General features: G+C 35.4%; 1 protein-coding gene across 1 annotated transcript in view; it reads left to right on the top strand.

Moving 5' to 3' along the window:
- LOC149807439 (uncharacterized) overlaps positions 1-20,548 on the top strand; it is a 140,914-nt gene extending 120,366 nt beyond the window's left edge. The window contains exons 17-21 of the mRNA XM_089955844.1: positions 2,144-2,485; positions 3,979-4,332; positions 12,151-12,516; positions 13,712-13,825; positions 20,514-20,548. Of these exons, the coding sequence (XP_089811970.1) occupies positions 2,144-2,485; positions 3,979-4,332; positions 12,151-12,516; positions 13,712-13,825; positions 20,514-20,548 (1,211 nt within the window). The remainder of the gene's footprint in view (positions 1-2,143; positions 2,486-3,978; positions 4,333-12,150; positions 12,517-13,711; positions 13,826-20,513) is intronic.
- Positions 20,549-24,482: the final 3,934 nt, after the last annotated feature.

Here is a 24,482-nt window from a genome sequence, read left to right as displayed (position 1 = left end):
AAGGCTACACCTGCAACATCAGTGGCATGTTCCATCAGTCTGGAAAAGAAATCGCTTCCTCCAAATTACTAGGTGTAGTGCTTATATGCACAGGGAGAAGGCAGGCAATGCTGAGCCACTGACCTCGGGAGATTCAATAAGGTTTACAAGCTAGAGTGTGCGATTGCTAAAACCAACTTATCTATGCTATATTATCTGCTTAGCACTGAAATTGCAGGGATTAAGAGCATGTTTGTGAGCTGTTGTTTGTCCTCCCACACCTACCATTAGACATCCTCGGTCAACGTGACACTTAGATTGAAGCTGAGCAGTCATTCCATCTATTTACAGATTTTCTACATACATGGTGTGGTTGGATTCCAGACAGGTCAGGGGCCATGAGTGGTCTAAAGCGCTGTCTGTTATGGATCACTGCCATCTCACCTCTGTCTGCGTGGGCTTGAGTCTCGGATTCGGCCATTGTGGGTATGTGAGAAAGCTTGCCAATAGCTTCTCGTCGGTCGGTGGTTCTTTCTGGGGTTTTCCCAGGTTCTTCCTCCATCATTAATACTGGCCGCCATGTATTGCCTATCATGTGCTGAAAAATGGCATTAAACCACATAACAATAACAACAACATCCAGACAGGTCAATCTCACATTGCATGTGTGTTGTCCATGTAGTATTCATTGAACTGCTGTATGTCTTTTAGTTGATCTGTCTAGAGCAGCACAATGGTTATTTAGCTGCTGCTTAAGGTATTATGCACATCACTGAACTTGGGCCAGGAGTGGTGTCGGCATGTCTAGAAATTGCCTTACGCATTGCTCACATAAGACGTTTTAATCCTAATTTATAATTGTGGGAGACCATGAGCATATTGACAGTCGTTTTTAGCCATCACAGACTGGATGAATGTTGCACATTTGATGGCACTTACTCTGCTACTGTTATGAGTTAGCCCAAGAAATAAATGCCTTCATTGTTGTTCATCAGAGATCAACAATACAATGATGAGATGGCAGCTATGATAATATCATCCAAAGAAGCGGGATTCAAGTAGGCCCAAGATGTAGTAATGGCCCTAATCTCATGAGATTTTATTTTCGTGAAAGATTGGTTGTTGTGGATGATTGGTTATAATGTTGTGTCTACCGCATGATGCTGGGAAGCACAATGAGTAAACAGAACAAAACTATCATTGATAACAAGGTAGCATACATAATTGCACCAGGATGTATGTAGCAGTGTTTTATAGCACGTAACCAAGAACAGGTTAGAATAAATAAAACTAAATGAAAATGTATGTAGTAGTGTTTTATGTGGTAGTGTTTTATGTAATAGTGTTTTATGTGGTAGTGTTTTATGTAATGGTGTTTTATGTGGTAGTGTTTTATGTGGTAGTGTTTTATGTAGTAGCGTTTTATGTCACCTCAGTGCAAAGAGGCTCTTTAGTGCCAACATTGAGATTACCGGTAAATTCTAAAAATGTGAAAATCAGTTGCACAGAAATTTAGGACGCTAATGTTTCAGGAAACTGTAAATTAAGTACAACAAAATAAAAAAAAAACAAAATGAAGAGGTGTTAAAATTCAGTAGAATATATACAAAATAACAGAAGTACATACATACATTATCGAACCACCATTGCTGCACTTGCAGAAACTGGAGGGGACACCTAACTTATGATCAAATATTTTGACCAGCTCTATCAGAATTGCAGTTTTTGTCATTAATACTTATTTTCCATGTCAAATAATTTCTTGGCATACAGCAATATGCTATTTTTTCTTTAATGTACAATACTTATTTTTGGTACTGAATGATATTTTATATCAACTTCGAGAAAAACTATTGCTGAATCCTAAATGTTTCATGGTGTGTCCACAGTTTGTGAGGATACTTATGTCCCTGTTTTGCAATATATGTACACACAAATACTCACATGATGCATTTGCAACAGATATTTGCACAATTGAATATGGACACATAAGCTACTAAAGTAATGTTACATCTTGCTAAAATGAAACATAAAAAGGCTTTGAAAACTGGGTCATGGTAAGTCAACATTTGTATGGTATGGTAGAATATGGGTCCATCTGTCTCAATGCTTCCTATTTTGTCATCTGTTTTTCTTTATATATTAAGATTTGTTTCTATGACAGAAAAGACAACTGGGAAGAACTTCACAGTAGAAGACCTCTTTGAGCATTGGCCATCAGTTGAAGACTATATTTTAGAAGAGCTTGCTCCCAGAATTATTTTGCCTTTCTTTGAGAAAGAAGGACTTTTATCTTCAGAAGAATATGAACAGATGCTTAAACTGGGAAGAAGGCAAATGGCAGAAAAGCTTCTTCAAAGGATCAAGGCACAGCTTCCTGAAGCATTTTCATCTTTGTTTCATGCCTTGAATGAAACTGAGCAAGTCCTAATAGTGCAGGGATTGAGGCAGCAAATCGAAAGGCCACACGGTCCACAACCCATGACCCATGGTCAAGAAACTAATGGTATGGCCATATATGGTAACAAAGTGTAAACCAGCTAGCTTGCATGTTAACAATCTGTTACCCAGTAATATTTTTCTTCTGTAAAGAGATGTGGTGTTGGGGATAAAGAGACTTATCATAAGGCGTTTATGCATAGCCCATCCCTATGTTTATTATGTGATTGCCTTACCAGCTACCTCAGTGAAAAAGAAAGGCTGGGTGGTAAAGACATTTCAGTATTAAATATTCTGTTTTCAGACCCTTATTTATGTTTTATAAAATAGGAAGAATGAAATAAAAACACACAAAGCATTGAGTAGATTACAGTATGTGTCTTCCCCCTAAGCAAAATATGTACCGTAAAGTCTTGGCAGGCTATTGCAACTTTGTATCATTGGTACTGCGAACACTGTATTCAGATCCCATAGAACGTGTACACCTAATCATTATGAAGTCACATGTTAATGTAGGTTACATGGTGCAACATGTTTTCTTTTTCTGTCTCACTATACAGTACGTGCCTGGTTCTCCGTATTCTTTTATGCATAAGAGATAGAGAGAGACTGAGAGCAGAGGATTTCAATGAAACTGTGATCCATGTTTAATTTATTTAGAAGACAGTTTATATTTATATGTACTGTTGTTATTTTATTACGTTACTAATTATTATGAGTTTAATTTCATCACAGATTTAAAGAATATAAAAGCGATAGCCTACTGTTGAAACATAACCTAATGTTGAAACAATGTTTATTATGCGTATTAATGTCCCTTGGATGGATCACAATTTGATACACCAGTAGTATTTGTAAATCAAGTTCCTTTATACCAGCACTTTAAAAGCTATGCTATTTTTGAGATACATATACATGGCAATATTTTGAAAGAATGGCTAAAGGTACATTGACCTTGTGTGAAATAAAGAAAGTTTATCATTTTATATTTTACATTTTCATTATGATTGTTTATTATTATTTAGTATTCAGTTGACAACAGCCAATGCACATTAGTAAAATATTACATACCACCATGTGATCTTTCCAAGCCACATTTCAACTCAGATTAGTTTCAGTCTTTCATATGACAATGATTATGTAGATGAAAGATGTGTCATCCATTGAAAACTTGGATTACTGTATTAAAAGATCATTTAAGGTTTCTATTACATGATTATATACATGTAAATGGAGTATATGTTCTTCCGTGTGGTATACATCTTAGTATACATCCATTGGTACTCATTATTTTACTTACGTATTACAACAGCCATTTCAGGTAGTAGATACATGTAACTGTTAAACATAGTGCACTTGATTTTCTTAAAAAATTCTTACACTATCACTTAATTGAATTTGCACTGTATAATTTGAGCTTTCATCAAAAGCAAACGTGTGCCAGCTAATCTGCTAAAGAATATTTATGTCTGACATGAACAAATATGGCATCATTGAGGAAATGTCATCACCATATAAGTATATCTCAAAAAGGATCTAATATTTCAAAATATATTTCAGCAGTGGTGACCAGTATAGTCTACTATACCTTGACATTGGAGATGTTAAAGGATGGAAACATATTGAATGAAGCAGAGTCAAAAACTAGAGCTTACTTGGATAAGTGCCACATAATCTTTGACCACTGCATGAGATCACGCTGTCTCGCATGGAAGGTTGGAAGTATCATCATATGTCTTAAGCCACTAGGGAGCCTTACAAGGGAAGGATTAAGATTTTTTTGTGTGCACAACGGAATTAAAAACTTTGTATCAGATTTATTAAAGAGAAAGATTATATTCTCATCCCTTCCTGAGGGTGAAATGATTGTACATGTACAGGTGCATTGCTACAATGAAGACCCACATTTTGAAGGTAAATCCAAACTTGAAAATGTATCTGCACTTAGAATTGAATATATCATGCCACATTTGGGAGCACCCTGAGACACGTTTCTAATATGTCTGTAAACAAGACAATTTTAAGCAAAGAATATAATTTTTGCAAACTAGTGAAAATTAAGCAGAATATGTGCAACTTTTGCATTTGACCCTGTCTTACTTTCTTTGTTTTAATATGTCGCTAGTCATTGAAGAATAAAAATTAAACAGTCAGTTCCAGGCAGAACTTATGCTGTGAAGGTAATGTCAGAACTTATGCTGTGAAGGTAATGTCAGAACTTATGCTGTGAAGGTAATTTCAGAACTTATGCTGTGAAGGTAATGTCAGAACTTATGCTGTGAAGGTAATGTCAGAACTTAGAAATTGCATGTCTACATAGGCTTGAATTTATCATTAAAAACTTGAAGTTTTTGAAGATTTCTAATAGGTAACTAAAGGAGCCAATAGAAGCAAAGACATTTATTACTGCAGTTGATTTTATCAAGGTGAATATTGTTCAGCATCATTGGCCGTGCAGCAGAGAGGTCGAACAACCTCTAATTGGTTCACTCTCTGTTACGCAAAATAAGCCTTCCTGGAAAATCGCAAAAAATCGCGATTGTCTCAGTATCTGGTATGAGACAACCCTGTCAAAACTCTAGTTGACTTACCCAGCCTATCGCTGATCGCGAAAAATCACAGGAAAATACGCGATCATGTTGGTGTCAAGTAGGAGACAGCACCTTCTCTGCTGCTATTATCCAAAAATTGTATCAAGACCGACTCAGTATCGTGTTCAAAGGATCGTGTAAGTTTATTGTTATAAATCCACGATGGGATAACTGAGCCTGACTAAATAAATTTCTAAACTTAATCATGTCCATATCACCGCTACACCAGGTCTGATGAATATTTCATAACGTGTGAGTATCAACTCCATTAAACACAGCAAGAATATTACAATTATCCCTGATCAGCTAAGCTTCAGCTAGAATCTGAAAATTATAAGTTACGATCAACAGTGAAAGATCATCAACAAAAAGAGGCTTCAGCGATATCCAACAGTGATAAGTTACTTAATGTGATTACAAAATTAACTGAGGAAAATCTAATGTTAAAAAACACTGCTCGGGAAAAAAATATCATCAAGATGATTACTCGCAATGATAAAGAAATCCGTGACAGCATAGCGGTTTTACAGCATCGAGAACAACAGTATAATAATTTAATGCACACAGTAAAATTACGGCAACAGTATGAACAATACTGTGCTGAGCTGAATCGTGATGAAGTACGATGGAAATGTATACTTGCAAAATTATAAAAATATGAGGAACAAATCGGAATTGATGTACAAGATTTTCTCAGATTTGTTAAGTAATAGTCAGCGCTGTCGGATTTGTTAATTCTGATAGGGTCTTTAATAGTCAAAATCGTACAAATCGACTGATTTGTTAATTCTAAAGGGGTAATATGTAGTTAAAATCGTGCAAAGTTCAGTGAAAAACAAAAATAATATGAAATCTATCAGTGTAATCAGAATTATTTTCAGGCTGATTTGTTAATTCTGAAAGGTAGTCAAAATCGTGCAAATCAACATATTTGTTAAAAATATGTTTTTTACTTATTGTGTAGATCATGGCAACAATTTACATTGTTGATTTACTGTCTCGAAATTTCTTTTGTAGCCGTTCACGAGCAAGTTCATCTCAGGTGGGATTTCTGAGAAAATCCGACATAATAATGATCATGAATGTCAAGCACGTTAAAGCCGTTCCAACATTTATACGCAACTGTGGATCCAAAGGATGGGTTATCCTCAATGATCTTTCCGCAGACCATATACAGTATTAATTTGTTTAAATTATAACACACACAGACCACTGATGTGTTAAGTCTCAGTGTTGAATAAATCTACATATAATAATGTGTACCAATGAAGATTTGTTTGCATTAAATATCCTCCGAGTAAATTATTTTTACGAGAAGATGATCGCTAACCGAGAAAATAACACAAGACACTATTTGTTGCCGTAGCATAACAATCTTACATTTATGATTGATAACGATGAAATAATACCAATAATTGGAAAATAATCACCGAACCTTACTTTGTTTTCGATGATAGCTATCAGTAAAGAATTTCAAAAGAATTTGGCAGGCGAGTTCAACTTTTATCAGTACCACGTGAATATCTTGAAACGTCACTGAACAGATCATTAACAAAGAAGAACTCGAGGGTATAGAAATACACGGTGTGATGAGAAATAATCCAGGATTGATAAAGTTTGATGGGTCAATTTTTAACGAAGATGTGATGATCACTCGTGGTGATAAGTTTCATTGACATCTCAACGTGCTTGTCTGACTAGTATGTGGAAACTGCCATAATCACTATAATATTATTGTTTTGGGAAGTTTCCACAATGGCAATAGAAGGTCTTAATGGTAAAACTAACTACTCTGTGATGACATCAAACATACTAAACCATCCGTTTACACTTCAGATGTGAAATTGTGTCGGACCTGATTATACTTTCCCGCTGTGGAAACTTCCATAATTACTATAATATTATTGTTTTGGGAAGTTTCCACAACGTGGATACAAGTCCTCGATTACTGATCTGAGTTATTGTATCTACTGAACCAATCATTAACGATCCAAACATGGAATTTCAACATTGTAGTGTGTTGATCTACAACTGCAATATCATTACCACCATAAAACAGATCCAAGTTCTTCCGAGAATACAAATACATACCTGAAACACTCATCAATGATACTGACTCCCGCCTGAAGAGTGTGATTGTAAATAACCACATCAATGTCGTTATACACGTCGCTGACAGAGAAATCCTTGTTTCGCTGTTCTGGATCAGTGTCCGAGTGATAATATCTAACACGATGTTTTAGATGCTGAAATCAACCCTTCCACAGAATAATCAGAGATTTATTATGAGCAAAAACCGCTACTCGATTTCACCCCGCAAGTGTTTTTATCAAATCAGCGTAGTTGCCTCTGTGAGATTGTGACGCAATAAACTTCTTACCATGATTGATTTTATAATCGTTAATGATGAATTTCATTCCGGATCGTTTTAAAATATCTCGAAACAACATTATATCATCGTTGTCCTCGTCAGCGTGAAGAACAATTACCCGTTACACTGATGTGACAAGACCGACAAACTTATTCCATCTAAAGTCGCTGTATTTCACACAGAGAAACACTGGCGTTTGATGCCATGCCACTCATCTATGATAATCACATCAGGAGCCCCTTGCACACGGTGCAGTGATTCATCTTGGACAATTACTTTTCTGTTGCTGCCTTTTTCAAAGATATTCTCACCGGTGATATTGTTGTAAGATTTGATATGATAATTAGCGCTAATTTTCCGAGTAAAGGTTTTTCTGTAAGAAACATACAGCACGGACTGATGTGAGTTTATTGATTTCCAGGCTGATTCTGATTTCCCCATTCCACACGCAGATCCATCAATTTAGTCACCATCAGAGATAATTTTACACCCTGGCCCAGCCTCATGTGTTGGTGCTGCCGTGTAACAATGATCTGTGGTTCTGTCAATAAAAATGCCAGGATAATCAACACGATGATACGTCGACTTGATCAGGTATTTGATATATTCGGGATCTCGTTGAGTTTCTGGTAATTTATCAACAACCACTGCAATAGCAACGTTGTTTGATTCTCTCCGTAAATATTTATTAATTTGTTCGCTGATATCCTCACATGGAATTGTTATTTTTGTGCCAGGAGGACCTTGCGGACAAACTACAATGAAATTCTCCGAGTGAACAAAAACCAAACAATTATCGCATTTGTCTTCAGGATGATCAGTGACGTAATTATATCCATGGCGGCGCTTGCAAATCTTACAGAAATGTTCGGGTTGTCGTTGTACAGTTAGTCTATTTCCGCTGTTGTTTATCACACTTATAAGTTGATCGGGATCTCCAGTTAACGAGAATTATATTTTAATCAGATCATCCGCGGAAAGATCACCATGGTCTTAAACACAATTATCTAGTTTGTGAAATCTGACGGTCCATGATTGAATCGCAGTTGGACAAACAAGCAAATCACATGCAGTAAAATAATTTCCCAAGATAAGCCGCTTTGTTCGTGATGGTGATTTATTTGATTTTGTTCCGGTAAGCTTAATACTGTACAATCTAGCTTGTCTGTCAATGTTTTATGTGGGATTATCGTCCCCTGTGGTATTTATTAATTCACGATGATATTCAAAAGATACCGGCACAATTTTACACAACACGCGATAACCATGTGTTGTCGCTGACACAATACATTGCTCGGTGGGACAATCACATAGCGTCGAGAAATACTTGATAATCGCATCAGGGTTGATTTGGTCATCAATATCAAATAAGGGATATCTCGATCGTGTTCGTGGAATGACCTCAGTGACAGCTGTGTGACCGTTAAAATCTGCCGAGACAGTATTGATATCCTCATTGGACAGAAATGTATACAATTTATTATCATGTTGGTTTATTATTCCTTGTAGCAGATGATCATCTTGGGTCAGACAATCGCGTGTTTTTGAGTGATTTTACATCAACACGGAAATAATACTCGTGGAGACAATAACGATTGAGCTTAGCGAGATCATTGTATTGTTGCGGAGATGCTTCATCGAACATCATCACAGTAATGTCTCGGATTCTGTAAAATTCTTTATCATATTTATCTCTGAGTTCAGTGTTAAAAGTTTATATATAAATATATTCTAAATTTTAATAGATAATAAAAACTAAATTATATTTAAATATAATATATTATGCCAACTCCGCTATTCATCATCATCATCATCAGTCTCATGACCTAGTGTGGTCGTTGAGGCACTGTGCTGCCGAACATCTGACCAGTTCCCTCCACTTGTCTCGGTCATGTGCCAATGCCTGAGTCTCCGCAAAACTTTTCCTGGTCCATTCTGTGATGTTGTCAGCCCACTTTTTTCTCTGTCTACCTCTCCTTCTGCCACCCTGGACGCTGCCCTGCAGGACTGTTGTGGATAGACTGTTGGCTGTAGTGACATGGCCATACCATTTCAGTTTTCTCTTTTTGACGGTGGTGAGGAGGTCCTCATATTGGCCTATTTCGCGCCTGATGGTGTTACGCACTTCTTCATTTGTGATTGGTCCATGTAAGAGATGCCAAGGATGGTTCTGTAGCATCTCATTTCAAGTGACTGGATTCTTCGTTGTAATTCTGCTGTCAGGGTCCATGCCTCACACGAGTACAAAAAGACTGAGATGACTATAGCTCGCAATAGTCTGATTTTAGTTTTCAGACAGATATTATTGTCTCTCCAGATGGGTCTTAGCTTTGACATAGCTGCCATTGTTTGTGCTGCTCTCGACAAAATTTCTGCTCTTGATCCCTCTTCAGTGATTATGGAACCAAGATATTTGAACTGGCTCACTGTTTCCAGTTCATGTCCTGTGACTTTAATCTTGGCTGAGATTTTTTGGCCACTATTTGTCATCAGTTTTGTCTTCTCAGCGCTTATCTCCATGTCAAATCTGGAAGATGTTTCATTCAGGTTGTTCAGTAAGGTGGCTAGCTCGTCTTCACTGCCTGCCAGCCCATCAATGTCGTATGCAAAGCGGAGGTTGGTGATGTTACGCCCTCCAATGCTGACTGTCCCACAGTGGTTTTCCAGGGCTTCGCTTATGATGCGCTCTAATTAGATGTTGAAAAGCGTGGGTGACAGGAGACAGCCTTGACGCACTCCCACTGTTGTCTGGAACCAGTTCCCCACAGCACCATGGGCAATTACTGCACTGGTAGCCTTGGCGTACAGCTGCTTGATGGTATTGGTTAATTTTTGACCCATGTTATACTTCTTCATTGTGGCCCACAATGTCTCATGCCACACTCTGTCAAAGGCCTTTTTGAAATCTATGAACACATGATAGATGTCTTGTTGGTGTTTTGAGTACTTTTCGCACAAACCCTGAGATTGAATATTTGTTCTGTTGTGCTTCTACTCTGGAACCCAGCCTGTTCTTCAGCGATTATTTCTTCTGCTTGTGGTTTCAGTCTGTTCAAGATGATCTTCAGCATTACCTTACTAGCATGGCTGATCAAACTGATAGTTCTTTAATTTTGGCACAGCTGGAAATTGCCTTTTTTGGGAAGTGTTATAATCTGTGACTGGGTCCATTGTGTTGGCCATTCACCTGTCTGCCAGATCTATTGGCTACGAACAAATGTCACTGGCTTCCGCAGGGAGCATCAAAACAATGTGGAAAAAACAGCTACGGGGAATTTTGTGGTGTTCATGCGGTATTATCAAGAAGAAAAAATTCCAGTGGTCCGAAACCATGCCGGGTGTGTAACAAGGGTCTTCAAGGAAAATATCAACTTTGTTCGGATTGTGGTGGTCCTAGATATCATGCACTCATTGATTATTGTGCCCAGGCAAAAAAAAATTCCCACTGTTGAGGAATTTCTGCAATCATGGAAAGAAATTGAGTAACATTTATCAATTTGCGATGACGAAACTTCCCAAATCATAATATTATACAATCAAGACACTTCAGCGTGGTTTCTGACTAGTCAAAAACATTGAAGTTTCCACTACACAGATACAGGTCCGAGATTGTTTGTCTGAGTAGTGTGGAAACTTCCATAATCACTATAATATTATTGTTTTTGGAAGTTTCCACAACGCGGATACAGGTCCAAGATTGTTTGTCTGAATTATCGTACTGGGTCAACCAACCAAGTGATTTGGGAAGTTTCGCCAGTAAGATGATTTTTTTTTTGTCAGATGGGATAAATTGTATTTAGTTGCTCCGTCAGTTGATAATCAACGATGCTACGAAGTACTTAAAGGAATTTAATGAAAGTGCAAAGTTGTTGGACGATATCGATGAAGCACCAGCTGTAGATTATATTGATGGGTTTATTAACACTACGAAGTAGTTATTTTTACCACTGAGACCTTCTATTGCCGCTGTGGAAACTTCCATAATCACTATAATATTATTGTTTTGGGAAGTTTCCACATACTAGTCAGACAAGTACTGTACGTCCAATCCAGCTAGAATATTTTCCAAAGTAGACATAAAAACACAGATGTGATTTATGTAACCCAGCAATAATCACAAATTCCTAAAGTGGTCAGGGATAATTGTAAAATTCTTGCTGTGTTTAACTGAGTTGATACTCACACGATACGAAATATTCATCAGACCTGGTGTAGCAGTGATATGGACATAATTAGGTTTAGAAATTTATTTAGTCAGGCTCAGTTATCCCATCATGGATTTATAACAATAAACTTACACAATCCTCGAACACGATACCGAGTCGGTCTTGATACAATTTTTGGATAATAGCAGCAGAGAGGGTGCTGTCTCCTACTTGACACCGACGCGATTGCATATTTTCCTGCGAATTTTGCGATCAGCAATAGGCTGGGTAAGTCAATTAGAGTTTTGACAGGGTTGTCTCATACCAGATACTGAGACAATCGCGATTTTTTTTTGCGATTTCCAGGAAGGCTTATTTTACGAAACGGAGAGTGAACCAATTAAGAGGTTGTTCGCCCTCTCTGCTGCTGGCCAACATGTTAGTTATGAATTGTATCTTGTCCCACTATAATGTTTGTTCATAATTCATATATTTCTTAATGAACTTTTGAGTTTTTTTTAACCCCCTTTCTATAAGAACTTCATCAAAATGATTTTTAAAAATCGTTTCTCCCTTCTAACCCTGATTAGTACTATTAAATTGTATTGATTCCTTTCATATTAAGGTGCAGACGGACAAAACAGAGATTATACACAGCTGAATGTTCAAGCTAGTTTTACAGTCACTGATAATCCTGAAATGATTAAAAATAATCTTAGTCTTCAGTATGACATCTTCCTGGAAGAAATTGATCCATTGCTTTTCAAGGACACATTTGTATCCAGAGAAATTTTGGACAAGGTGTTTTTTGAAGGACTCGGAAGCATTGATCAAAGAAGAGAAAGGGCCGCTCATTTCCTGGGAACAATTATGGATAAAGGCAATGAAGCACTTGCAGCTCTTGTACTTGCTTTAAGAGAAAGTGGATTGGATAAACTTGCTAACAATCTTTGTACTATCCAGGAGAGTTCATCACGGTTAGGAGACGAAGGTGCATAGAAGTTATAAAATATAAAATGTGTTTCAGAAAGTAAAAAAAAAAATGTTTTATAGAAGAGTGTCACTATAGCTATTTATTCATCTATTTACTGCAAACTGATTTAAGATAAATATTTAGTTAATTCCATTCACCACCTAAGTGATACATTAAGATTCATTAGAAGATATTGAAGATAAAAGATAATGATGGTTACCAGTTCAATGACAGGACTACATGAATCAACTAGGCCAGATTTTAAATTATTAGATTTTATTGTGATGAATATACTTGACAAGAACCAAACTATAGAAATATATTAAGTTGATGTCCAGGGAACAAGTTAATTTGGCAAAATTGCTGCTGGTTCCTGGCACTAAGAGAAGATAGTATGTAAAAGGAATACAAATGCACATAAACCTTGGTGAACACTTAATATATTTAGTAATAGATGGAGAGTTTAATAGTGGCTGTTTACTCAAATCATTTACATTCGAAGCCTTCTGATAGGTTATATATAAATTGGCAGTTATGCTTTGCTTTCAAATACTTTATATAAATACAAAATGTAAAAACAGCTTATAAACCTGTTGTATATGATGAACAGTTTATAAGCCCATGGCCACTGAAAACCACTAGGTTATATGATTCAACAGCTTATAAACCATTGGTGTATATGATTGAACAGCTTATAAACCATTGGTGTATATGATTGAACAGCTTATAAGCACGTGTATATTACTGATCAACTTATAAACCACTGATTTATATATATATATATATATATATATATATATATATATATATATATGTATGTATGATTGAGCAACATATAAACCACTGGTGTACATGAATGAACAGCTTATGAACCACTGATGTATATGATTTAACAGCATGTAAACCACTGATGTACATGATTTAACAGCTTATGAACCACTGATTATATGATTTAACTGCTTGTAAACCACTGGTGTACATTTTTGAATAGCTAATAAGTACCCGGTCAGTATTATTGAAAAACTTATAATCTATAACTAAGTGTAACTTAGTCTTTAGTTTGTTCTTTACTATAGGTCATGAAAATAGTATGACTTGGTCTTTATTTTGTTGTTTACTGTAGGTTATGAAACCAGTATAACTTGGCCTTTATTTTCTTGTTTACTATAGGTGATGAAATCAATATAACTTGATCTTTTGTTGTTTACCATAGGTCAGGTGGATTCTGCCTCAACTGAAGTTGTTCAAATGGATTGGACAACCCATCCTCAGGAGCCTATGCTTTGTTCGTGCAGGATGAATGTTACGGTCAGAAAGAATGAGGATGGTAATGTAAATCTTTATTTTTTTTCTTATTGTACAAGCTAAATATTTCTTAAGAACAGTCACATAAAAGGCACAGCTTCCAAGTGTCATATTTTCCAGTATTTGTCCTGTAATTTGCACCTGAATACGAATGTATTTCTTATTAAAATCCATTGTTTAATTAAAAAATTAGTGAAACATTTCCTTGTGATTTTCCGTTTAGAATTGGCACTCGGTTCCATTCTGATATAAATGTGTTGCATGTATATAGGAATACTAGTATATTTATTTACAGTTTGCTGCTAGGTATTGCAGCCCAAATACATGTAAAATAATGATATCAGGATTACCTACTCGTGTGGACACCAGGGTGAAACAAATCAATGATCTAATATTGGACCTGTGTGAAAACTTCAACCTACAGTACATTCCACAATACACATCTAACTTTCTTCAGAATCAGGATGCCAGCCTAAGCCTCTACCACAGAGACAAAATTCATTTAAGTAGAAAAGGAACCTCTCAGCTACTGAGAGATATTAACAAGTGAGATACTTGACTCTAACTATTCAATGGACAATATTTTAAATGCAAAAATTAACAGATTTTTAGGGTCTGTGTGTGACTTTGAAGATGTTAATATATAAGATCATTTAAATATGGAAATAGGATGTAAGAACGATAAAAGTAGTATGGAGACAATCTCAGCGAGTACCCCATTGCATGATGACATACATATAATTGATATGAAACTAAATACCAAAGGTTTTAACATAGGTCACTTAAATGTACAAGGTATAATAGGAAAAATGGACCAGATTAAGTTCATGTTGTCTTCTAAGGAAAATAATATACATGTGTTAGGACTCACTGAAACCAAAATTAAAGGTTAACAACAATGATAATCTATTTCACTGCCAAGGCTACAATAAACCATTATGCAAGAACAGAGAGACAGCTGGGGGAGGTCTTGTTGTATACATAAGGAAGATGTAAATGCAGTAAGGCGACTTGACTTGGAGTCACATGAAATTGAGAGTATCTGGGTGGAAACTTCTCAAAATAATGCAAAATCATTCCTAGTTGGTTTCATTTATAAGGTTACCTTCCACCAAATCAATTTGGGATGATACCTTTTTCAAGCAAATGGAAAATGTTCTTTTGCAGGAGAAAGAAACATATATATTCGGCGATATAAATAAGGACCTTCTTAATACTCATGTAAGGAACAAATGGATGGAATTGATTAAATCTTTAGGTTTAGTCCAGCTGGTAAAAGAACACACAAGGTTAACAGAAAAATCAAGCATTCTTATTGATCACATTTATACCAACCTACCAGACAATGTGGCTTGTGTTAATGTACCGAATGTTGGTCTTAGAGACGACTATCCTACTTTTTTGACAAGAAAGGTTGATTGCAAGAGAAATAAGAAAAATAGACACAAAACGATCGCTTACAGATCGTTCAAAAATTTTAATGAAGAATAATTTCTCAATGACCTATATAAAGTTCCATGGGATATGATCCAAAATTTGGATGACATAGATGAAGCTCTGAGGGTGGGGACTGACTTATTTATGAATGTATTCTCTAAACATGCACCACTGAAAGTACATCGAGTAAAGAATGATATCCAACCAAATTGGCTTAGTACTGAAATTCTAGATGCTATGAAAACACGAGACCAATTCAAGGCTATGGCAAACAATGCATAATATAAAGTATGGAGAAAAAAAAAATAAGTATGGTTAAAAAAGCTATAAAAAAAACTTATTATTAATCATTGCTTGGAAACAAAATGAGCAACACAAACTCCATTTGGAAAGTCTTCAATGAACTCACTGGAGGAACACACAAAGATCAGACAAATAAAATTTACTCACTTCTGGTAAATGACATAAAAGTCACTGATGAAACTGATATGGCAAATCTTTTCAATGATTTTTTTAACAACATTACCACAAAATTGAAATAACCAGTGATACAAAATAACTTAAATGAACTGGAAAAGGTCTGCCTCAGCAAAATCTCTAAGGAGGTATGTTTCTCTATTCCACAAGTATCAAAAACGTTAAAAATGTCTCAGTGATCTTGATACCAAGAAAGCTACAGGACTGGATCAGATTGGTCCACAACTCATTAAATCTTCTCCCTCTTCTATTTTAGATAACATAACATTCATAATCATTTTAAGTATTGCAACCTCATCTATCCCCAAAATATGGAAAACTGCAAAAGTAACTCCTGTTCACAAATCTTTTTCTAAGGATGATGCTGATAACTACCGACCAATCTCATTACTTCCAAATTTGTGAAAATTGATTGAAAAACATGTTCATGACTCATTCATGCCATATTTAACCCAACACTTGCTATTACACCCTAATCAATCAGGCGGTAGACAGGAACATTCATGTGAGACTGCCTTGAACGCCCTATGTGATAAATGGCTTCAAGCCCTTGACCAAGGTAGAATAATAGGATCTGTATTTGTAGATTTCAGGAAAGCTTTTGACATGGCAGATCATGAAATCCTTTTCAAGAAACTGAAAATCTACCAATGTGATGAAAACACAGTTAGATGGTTTACTTCATACTTAAGTGAGAGAACACAGCATATTTATATAAATGATGTTCTGTATGAACCTGGAACAATTAGATATGGAGTACCACAAGGCTCAATTCTAGGTCCATTACTATTTATTTTATTTATTAATGACCTACCACTTTTACTAAGGGACTCCATGTCATCTACAGATCTATATGTAGATGACAACATTTCAGACATCTAAAACACAAAGCATGAACTCGAAATTTCTTTACAAAATACCCTAAACAAATTGGACAACTGGTGCACATGCAGCGGCATGGTGGTAAATACTGGTAAAACTTAAATGTTATTTATCTCAATATGGCAGAAAAGGACAAATCTTGATAGTGATGAACTGTGTCTGACATGGAATGATACAAATTTGCAATTGGTCTGTCATGATAGACTACTTGGTGGTTTGGTAGATAATAACCTATCATGGACTGAACATATCAAACATATCAGTAAAAAAAGTCAATTCAAGTTTATGGCTTCTCAGTAGGATAAGACATTTTCTCCATGAAAGGCACAAAAAACTATTTTAAAACAGTTACACACAACCCTATTTAGACTACTGTACTACAGTATGGAGTAATTCAAATGATAAAAACATAGAAAAGCTGGCACATCTTCAAAAAAGAGAATTTGGGCTAATATGAACCCAGAAAGAAAGCAAGGAAAATTTAACTGGTATGTTAAAATATTACCTATTAAAGACCGAATCCGTTTGAAAAAAGCCAAACTAATGTACAGGATATCCAGTTATAGTGTTCCTGAATATTTACAATCACTATTTCAGTATAGGCTACCTGACAATGGAAAAGTATTCCAGTTGAGATTAGAAATGCAAACTCTATTTCCTTCTTCGTAACCCAATATATCCAGTGGCTTCATAGATGCAGCTAAAATAAATAAATTCCTTTGTATGAGGGCCACAAGGTAGATTAGTTCTTAGCTAATTGTGTTGCCTTCTTTAAATACATGTAGTCATTATTATTATCATTATTATTATTAAGTCAGTTTAAATAAAGATTGGTTCATTCTAAATCGAGGCTACCTTGCTAGTCTTTAACTACCATATTGGATTGCGCAAAAAGCAGTTGCCACCATCACTGTATCTCATCTTCATAATATTCATCTTCTAGTCATGTCAAGAAGGAAAGCAGAAGATTCAGAATTTTCTCCGGCAAAGAAAAGATAACATAACTGGAAAGACAACTATGCCATCATGTTTAGATTTGTGAAACCAACTAGTGAAGGAGAAAACTTTAAGTTTTGCAAATTGTGTAATGTGATTTCGCTGTTGGGTATGGTTGTGCCCACAACATTAAATGGCATGAAAAAGCTAATAAACATCAACTTGCTTCTTCATCATCAATAACTGAGCCTGAACTTATGACGTTTATACATACCCTGATGTAATTCGATTGAAGATCTATTTACTAAATTTATTTAGAAGCAAACCTTCTTCTTTCAGTTGCTAGTGTTGCTGACGATTTATTTCGCACACATTTTCCAAACATTAAAATCTCTGAGGATTACTCATGTTTGAACGAAAACAGTTCAGTAAGAAAATCACACATAATTTAGATCATCAATGAAAGATAATGATTTAAAAAAAAACAAGGTGTGGAAAAGGCTACTATAAATAGCCTGTGTCTGAGTGTTAGTGTCTTTCACTCTTGGTCCTTTTAAATGGGCACCCGAATTGAACAGGGTGCCCATTTAGAAATTCCAAGAGTGCAACACATGCATCTTTGACATTAAATAATTAACTAAGGTACTAATTTGATTGAAATATTGAAGAGTTGTGTGTCTTAACTCATATTATTTGAATTGTGTAATCAGTTCCATTAGTTACATTGAATTGATTTTTTTATCACAGAACTCAAATCAGGTTTTCTTTCTAAATTCCATAGTCCATATAACATCGAAAGTGTTTCACTTCTGGTACACTTGCACCTTTCTGACACAGATAGAGTCTTTAATTGATAAGGCAATGTGCATCAACTCTTTGCTGCTTTTTGTTTATTTGCTACAGATAAAAGTCTCCTGATTCTTCAAACTATTACACTTCAGTTTATCTAGGTATCAAGTATTAGTTACAACCATTGTACCCTCATTTTCAGACCTGAAATGAATATAAAAGTTGCTGCATTCAAATATTTGCTGAATTCAAACAGGATTCAAATAATCATACTGTTAAAGAAAGTATCAAATTCATCTTATGTTTTTTGTCTGCTTTGGTATTTCTTGTCAACCAATACTCCCAGCCAATTTGTATTGAAAACTGTCTGCTATGTTATTCATTGACACCCACTATTCCCAGCCAAGTCACATTGAAAACACTGTCCACTTTGGTATTTCCTGACAGTCACTAATCCCAGCCAATTTATATTGAAAACACTGCTGTGTTATTTTTTGACACCCACTACTCCCAGACAAGTTGCATTGGAAACACTGTCTGCTTTCTTTGGTATTTATTGGCACCTTTATTCTCACCCTAGCCACATTGAAAACACTGTCTTCTCTGACATTTATTTAATCAACCACTCAGGCCAAACTGTATCGAAAACACCAATTGACTTCGGAATTTGTCACACCCACCTGAAACACCCCGCCAAGCCGCAATGAGGACACTGTCAACTTTGCTTTTTATTGACACCAACCACTCCCAGCCAAGTTGCATTGAAAACAATGTTAATGAACTCATTTACATCTCGTTAAATGATAGTGAAAGGGTCTTTTTAAAACAATTTAAGGACTAAAATGAACAATCCGATATGTAGATCTTATTTTCCCTGTTTATATTCAAATTCAGTACAAATATAAACACTCATTTTGTTATAAAGATGGATTATAATGGGCATAATCTTGATTCATGTAAATGAAGGGACTATGTCAAAATTTATCAGTCAAGTGATTTGTTAGTAATCATAATCACATGGTCATGTGGACAATTTACCTTTTAAAAAATTGGGATATATTAATTCCAAGTGTGCGGATATTGTCATATTAGTACATATTTCAAATATTTGCTGTGACTGAGATTTTGATCAACTGCAAAATGTCTAAATCAGACATTGAGAGTTTCTATCCAGCCATCATAAACTCATTTTCAAACTTGACAAATACTTGTTCTAATGGAAAACGGTAAGTTTCACTGCATTGGTTTCAGTCTCAATCAACGTTTATGCTGTTACACAGCTAGATGATTACATCACTATTGATACAATATGTTCCTCAATAAAGGTCATTGTGACCCATTTTTAATTTTGGGGGTATATATTCAGTTATTACATTTAGCTAATGACTGTGTTTTTCTTCTTTTTTGTATATACTCTTATACCTGGAAACATAAAACAAACAGAGAGAGGATGTCATTGACCTGTATTTTGCATTTCACTAACTACGTTCAATTTGACAGTATTACTGTTTACCCTGTAGTTATTAAAATGGGTGATTGTATGTAAGCATCTTAAAACCACACCAATACTAAAATAGGTGTCACTGTGACCAATATTTCAGTTACTGCCTTGGGTGAAGTTGTTGGATTTAGCTCATCACTAAACATATCTTTATGCTCTGTGCATACATATACTAGCATACTGTGTTAAGATTATGTATTAGCCTCTTGTGTCTCAAGCCATAATCATGAAGTTAATAATGAAATGCATATACGCTTAAGACTTTACAGTGAAAGAAGACAAAAATAACCCATATTTCATCTTTTACTATGTTTACTTACGTTAGTGAAATTATCCCTTGACCATACAAGTTTATGACACGTTTTTTGGCACATTATCCTATGTAGATTCCTGAAAAGTGGTGAATGGATGCATGTTGATAAGTTCTACATCTTCTATACTAAAATAGTCTTTGTGACATACTTTTCATGTTATATGATTTTCTTCAAATGTAGTGCTTCTGTATTAATTATTAAATTAAAGGTTAAAATTTCAATGCATGTGTATCGTTTATATCCTAGTAATGAAATATAGTAAATGAATGCCTCTGCACTCTTAAAGAACATAGGTCACTGTTACCTACATTTTAAACTTTACTGACATGAATAAAGTCATTATTTTCATGCTCATGTTGGTTTGTCCATGTCAGGTACATATACATCCAAGCCTATCAAGCAGGGATAACTCTTTTTATTCAGTGGCATAGTTTCCATATTAATAAAATGTACACATTGTATATTGTGATATGTTGCAATTATTAGCTTGACTGTATATCATAGTTCAAATTTAAAAATTACAGACTGCAAACAAGTTTTATTTAGAAAAGGGGGAAGTTACATTTTAATTTATTTTCTGTATGAGTATGATTTTACTGGTTACTAGAGAGTAGTGAAAATCATTAATTAACCCTGGCCATGACTTCTTTTAAATTATTTATGTTAATTATGGAGAGCAGATTCCAATTTTATTTGGGTTTTTCCTTTTAATCAAATTAGTCACATCATTTGGTACCATGCCAGTGTCAACCATACCATCACCAGCTGATGTTGTCATGCATGCTCCATCATCTGGTTCCACAGCATCTACAATGGCTGGTCCCATAGAATGTCGAACATCCAGTTCCACAGCAGATGCTCTCGTGCAGGCCCCAAAACATGGTTCCACAACAGCTGATGGCATGCAAGCACCTGCTTCTCGTTTCACAACAGGTAATATATGATGCTTGTAACTTTCATTGCTTGCCACATACTATTTTCATAAATTAGGCTTTTTCTAGAGCTTAAACTTGCACTATATTGGGAAGATGTGAAGAAATACAGCAAATTGATAATCTCCTTATTTTGTGACACTTGACAATTTATATTTGTTTCCTATATCTGCCTCTCTAATGGTTAATCCATCCATTTGTCATGTTTTACCATTCTCTTGGCAAGTTTATAACATACTACAGTCATTTTGAATACATTCACATATTCATTAATTCGTTAATGACATTTGTTCTTACGATATGACATAATAATTTCATACATCAGCTTGATTAGTGTTCATGAATCTAATTTCTGATGATGGTCTCCTCTTTAGATACATGTAAACTAATGACAACTTATTCTGATGGTCCCCACTTTAGATGAAAAGTAAATAAAGGCATAACAAGATGTAATTATAATTTATTTTAAAAAATGTGAGAATAACATAAAGCTGTATAAACTAATTATTTGTTTCTTTACATCCTTAAACAGATCCATCTACACACCCCGAAGCTTCATCTATGTCATCAAATTTGGGTTTATATTATGTGGAATTTTCTTTAGGTCATCAAGAAACTACTCTTTATTTTAAAAAAGATATGGCAGTCTGTAAGGATAGTGCTGTGTTTGTTGTTCCTGTTTGCTTTGCACTGTACCCCTCTTCTAAAAAGAAAGTGAATAGTGGTCACTAAGATCAGAATTTGGTAATTTAACATTTGCCATATTGTCTAATAGACTTAAATGTAGTCAGTTAGGGTGCTTGATAGTTATTTTACCATTGTAGGTGTATGTGCAAGCTGGACAAGGCTTAAAGATTCAATAAATTCCACCCATTTGTTTATTATCTGAGTATTACTTCACCTAGTACATATGTTTCCTTCTCCTGTGCCAAAAATCATTATGTAGTTGCTAATATATACTAGTACATTTGCCTGCCACTAGTACATTCAATATTTTGCAGAAAGAATTTGTCCTGTTACCGTTTTTTGGCAGTTCTAATTTCCTAGGTTCTGTAATGTTTTCATTCTTCATAGATTACGTGGTACATGTTTATAAACAACTGGTTTGAAGAGCTGAGTTCATATAACAAGAGCGTCATCAGTATCATCAAACATTTGTACAAACTTCCATATAAAATTAAGAAGATCATTCAAGACTTTTAGTCTCTTCTCATACCGAAATGATTGATGGTCAAGTGTTTTGTGAGAAAATGATTTTTCAGCTTTCAAGCCAGATTTCATTTTAAAGAGGACAAGCAAGTGATAACATAAATTATCCTACATATATGGATGCTAATAATATTAACTTTAACCTACTCTAGATATATGCATGCTTGCAACATCGACTTGAACCTACCCTAACGATATGCATGCTTAATACATTGACTTCAACCTACCCAGAACATGCATGATTGTCTCATTGACTTAAACTACCCTCGAAATATGCATGCTTGACACATTTACCTAAACTTACCATAGGAATAAGCATGCTTGACACATTGACCTAAATGTACCCTAGGAATATACATGCTTGACACATTTACCTAAACCTACCCTAGGAATATGCATGCTTGACACATTTACCTAAACTTACCATAGGAATAAGCATGCTTGACACATTGACCTAAATGTACCCTAGGAATATGCATACTTGACACATTTACCTAAACCTACCCTAGGAATATACATGCTTGACACATTGACCTAAATGTACCCTAGGAATATGCATGCTTCACACATTGACCTAAAGCTACCCTAGGAATATGCATGCTTGACACATTGACCTAAAGCTACCCTAGGAATATACATGCTTGACACATTTACCTAAACCTACCCTAGGAACATGCATGATTGTCTCATTGGCTTAAACTACCCTAGAAATATGCATGTTTGACACATTGAACTAAACATACCCTAGGAATATGCATGCTTCACACAGTGACTTAAAGCTACCCTAGAAATATGCATTCTTCACACATTAACCTAAATGTACCCTAGGAATATGCATGCTTGACACATTGACCTAAACCTACCCAGAATATGCATGCTTGACACATTGACCTAAATGTACCCTAGAAATATACATGCTTGACACATTGACCTAAATGTACCCTAGGAACATGCATGCTTGACACATTGACCTAAATGTACCCTAGGAATATACATGCTTGACACATTGACCTAGATGTACCATAGGAATATGCATGCTTGACACATTGACCTAAATGTACCCTAGGAATATACATGTTTGACACATTGACCTAAATATACCCTAGGAATATGCGTGTTTGACCCATTGAACTAAACCTACCCAAGGAATATGCATGATTGTCACATTGACCTAAACCTACCCAAGGAATATGCATGATTGTCTCATTGACTTAAACTACCCTAGAAATATGCATGTTTGACACATTGAACTAAACATACCCTAGGAATATGCATGCTTCACACAGTGACTTAAAGCTACCCTAGAAATATGCATTCTTCACACATTAACCTAAATGTACCCTAGGAATATGCATGCTTGACACATTGACCTAAACCTACCCAGAATATGCATGCTTGACACATTGACCTTAATGTACCCTAGAAATATACATACTTGACACATTGACCTAAATGTACCCTAGGAACATGCATGCTTGACACATTGACCTAAATGTACCCTAGGAATATACATGCTTGACACATTGACCTAGATGTACCATAGGAATATGCATGCTTGACACATTGACCTAAATGTACCCTAGGAATATACATGCTTGACACATTGACCTAAATATACCCTAGGAATATGCGTGTTTGACCCATTGAACTAAACCTACCCAAGGAATATGCATGATTGTCACATTGACCTAAACCTACCCAAGGAATATGCATGATTGTCTCATTGACTTAAACTACCCTAGAAATATGCATGTTTGACACATTGAACTAAACATACCCTAGGAATATGCATGCTTCACACATGGACTTAAAGCTACCCTTGAAATATGCATGATTGACATATTTTCCTGCATATTTGCATAGAGCTATTGGAGGTCTGGATTAATCAGTTTCTAATATTAGCTTATATACTGGAAAATTTCATGAAGTTAAACCAATTTCGATTAATCAGAACATTGATGTAAAATCTCAGTCATCAAGAACTCATATTTGTCTTTGTTCATATGCCTTTCAAAATCTTCATTCCAAACTATAAGGGGGTCAGAATCTGTAAACCACACCAATCAGGAAAGGTTTTGCAATTCCTGATTGACCCGAGTCCATAATGCTTAAATGAAATCTAATTAAGATTAGTTCTTATTTTAACAGGTATACCATTTTAACGCTTACACCCCTGAGTGTCTATCTCTTCAATAGGTATGC

The sequence above is a fragment of the Sinohyriopsis cumingii genome, chromosome 1, assembly GCF_028554795.1.
Source record: "Sinohyriopsis cumingii isolate HCF-2022 chromosome 1, ASM2855479v2, whole genome shotgun sequence".
Lineage (NCBI taxonomy): Eukaryota > Metazoa > Mollusca > Bivalvia > Unionida > Unionidae > Sinohyriopsis > Sinohyriopsis cumingii.
This window is presented reverse-complemented; position numbering and strand designations above follow the sequence as displayed.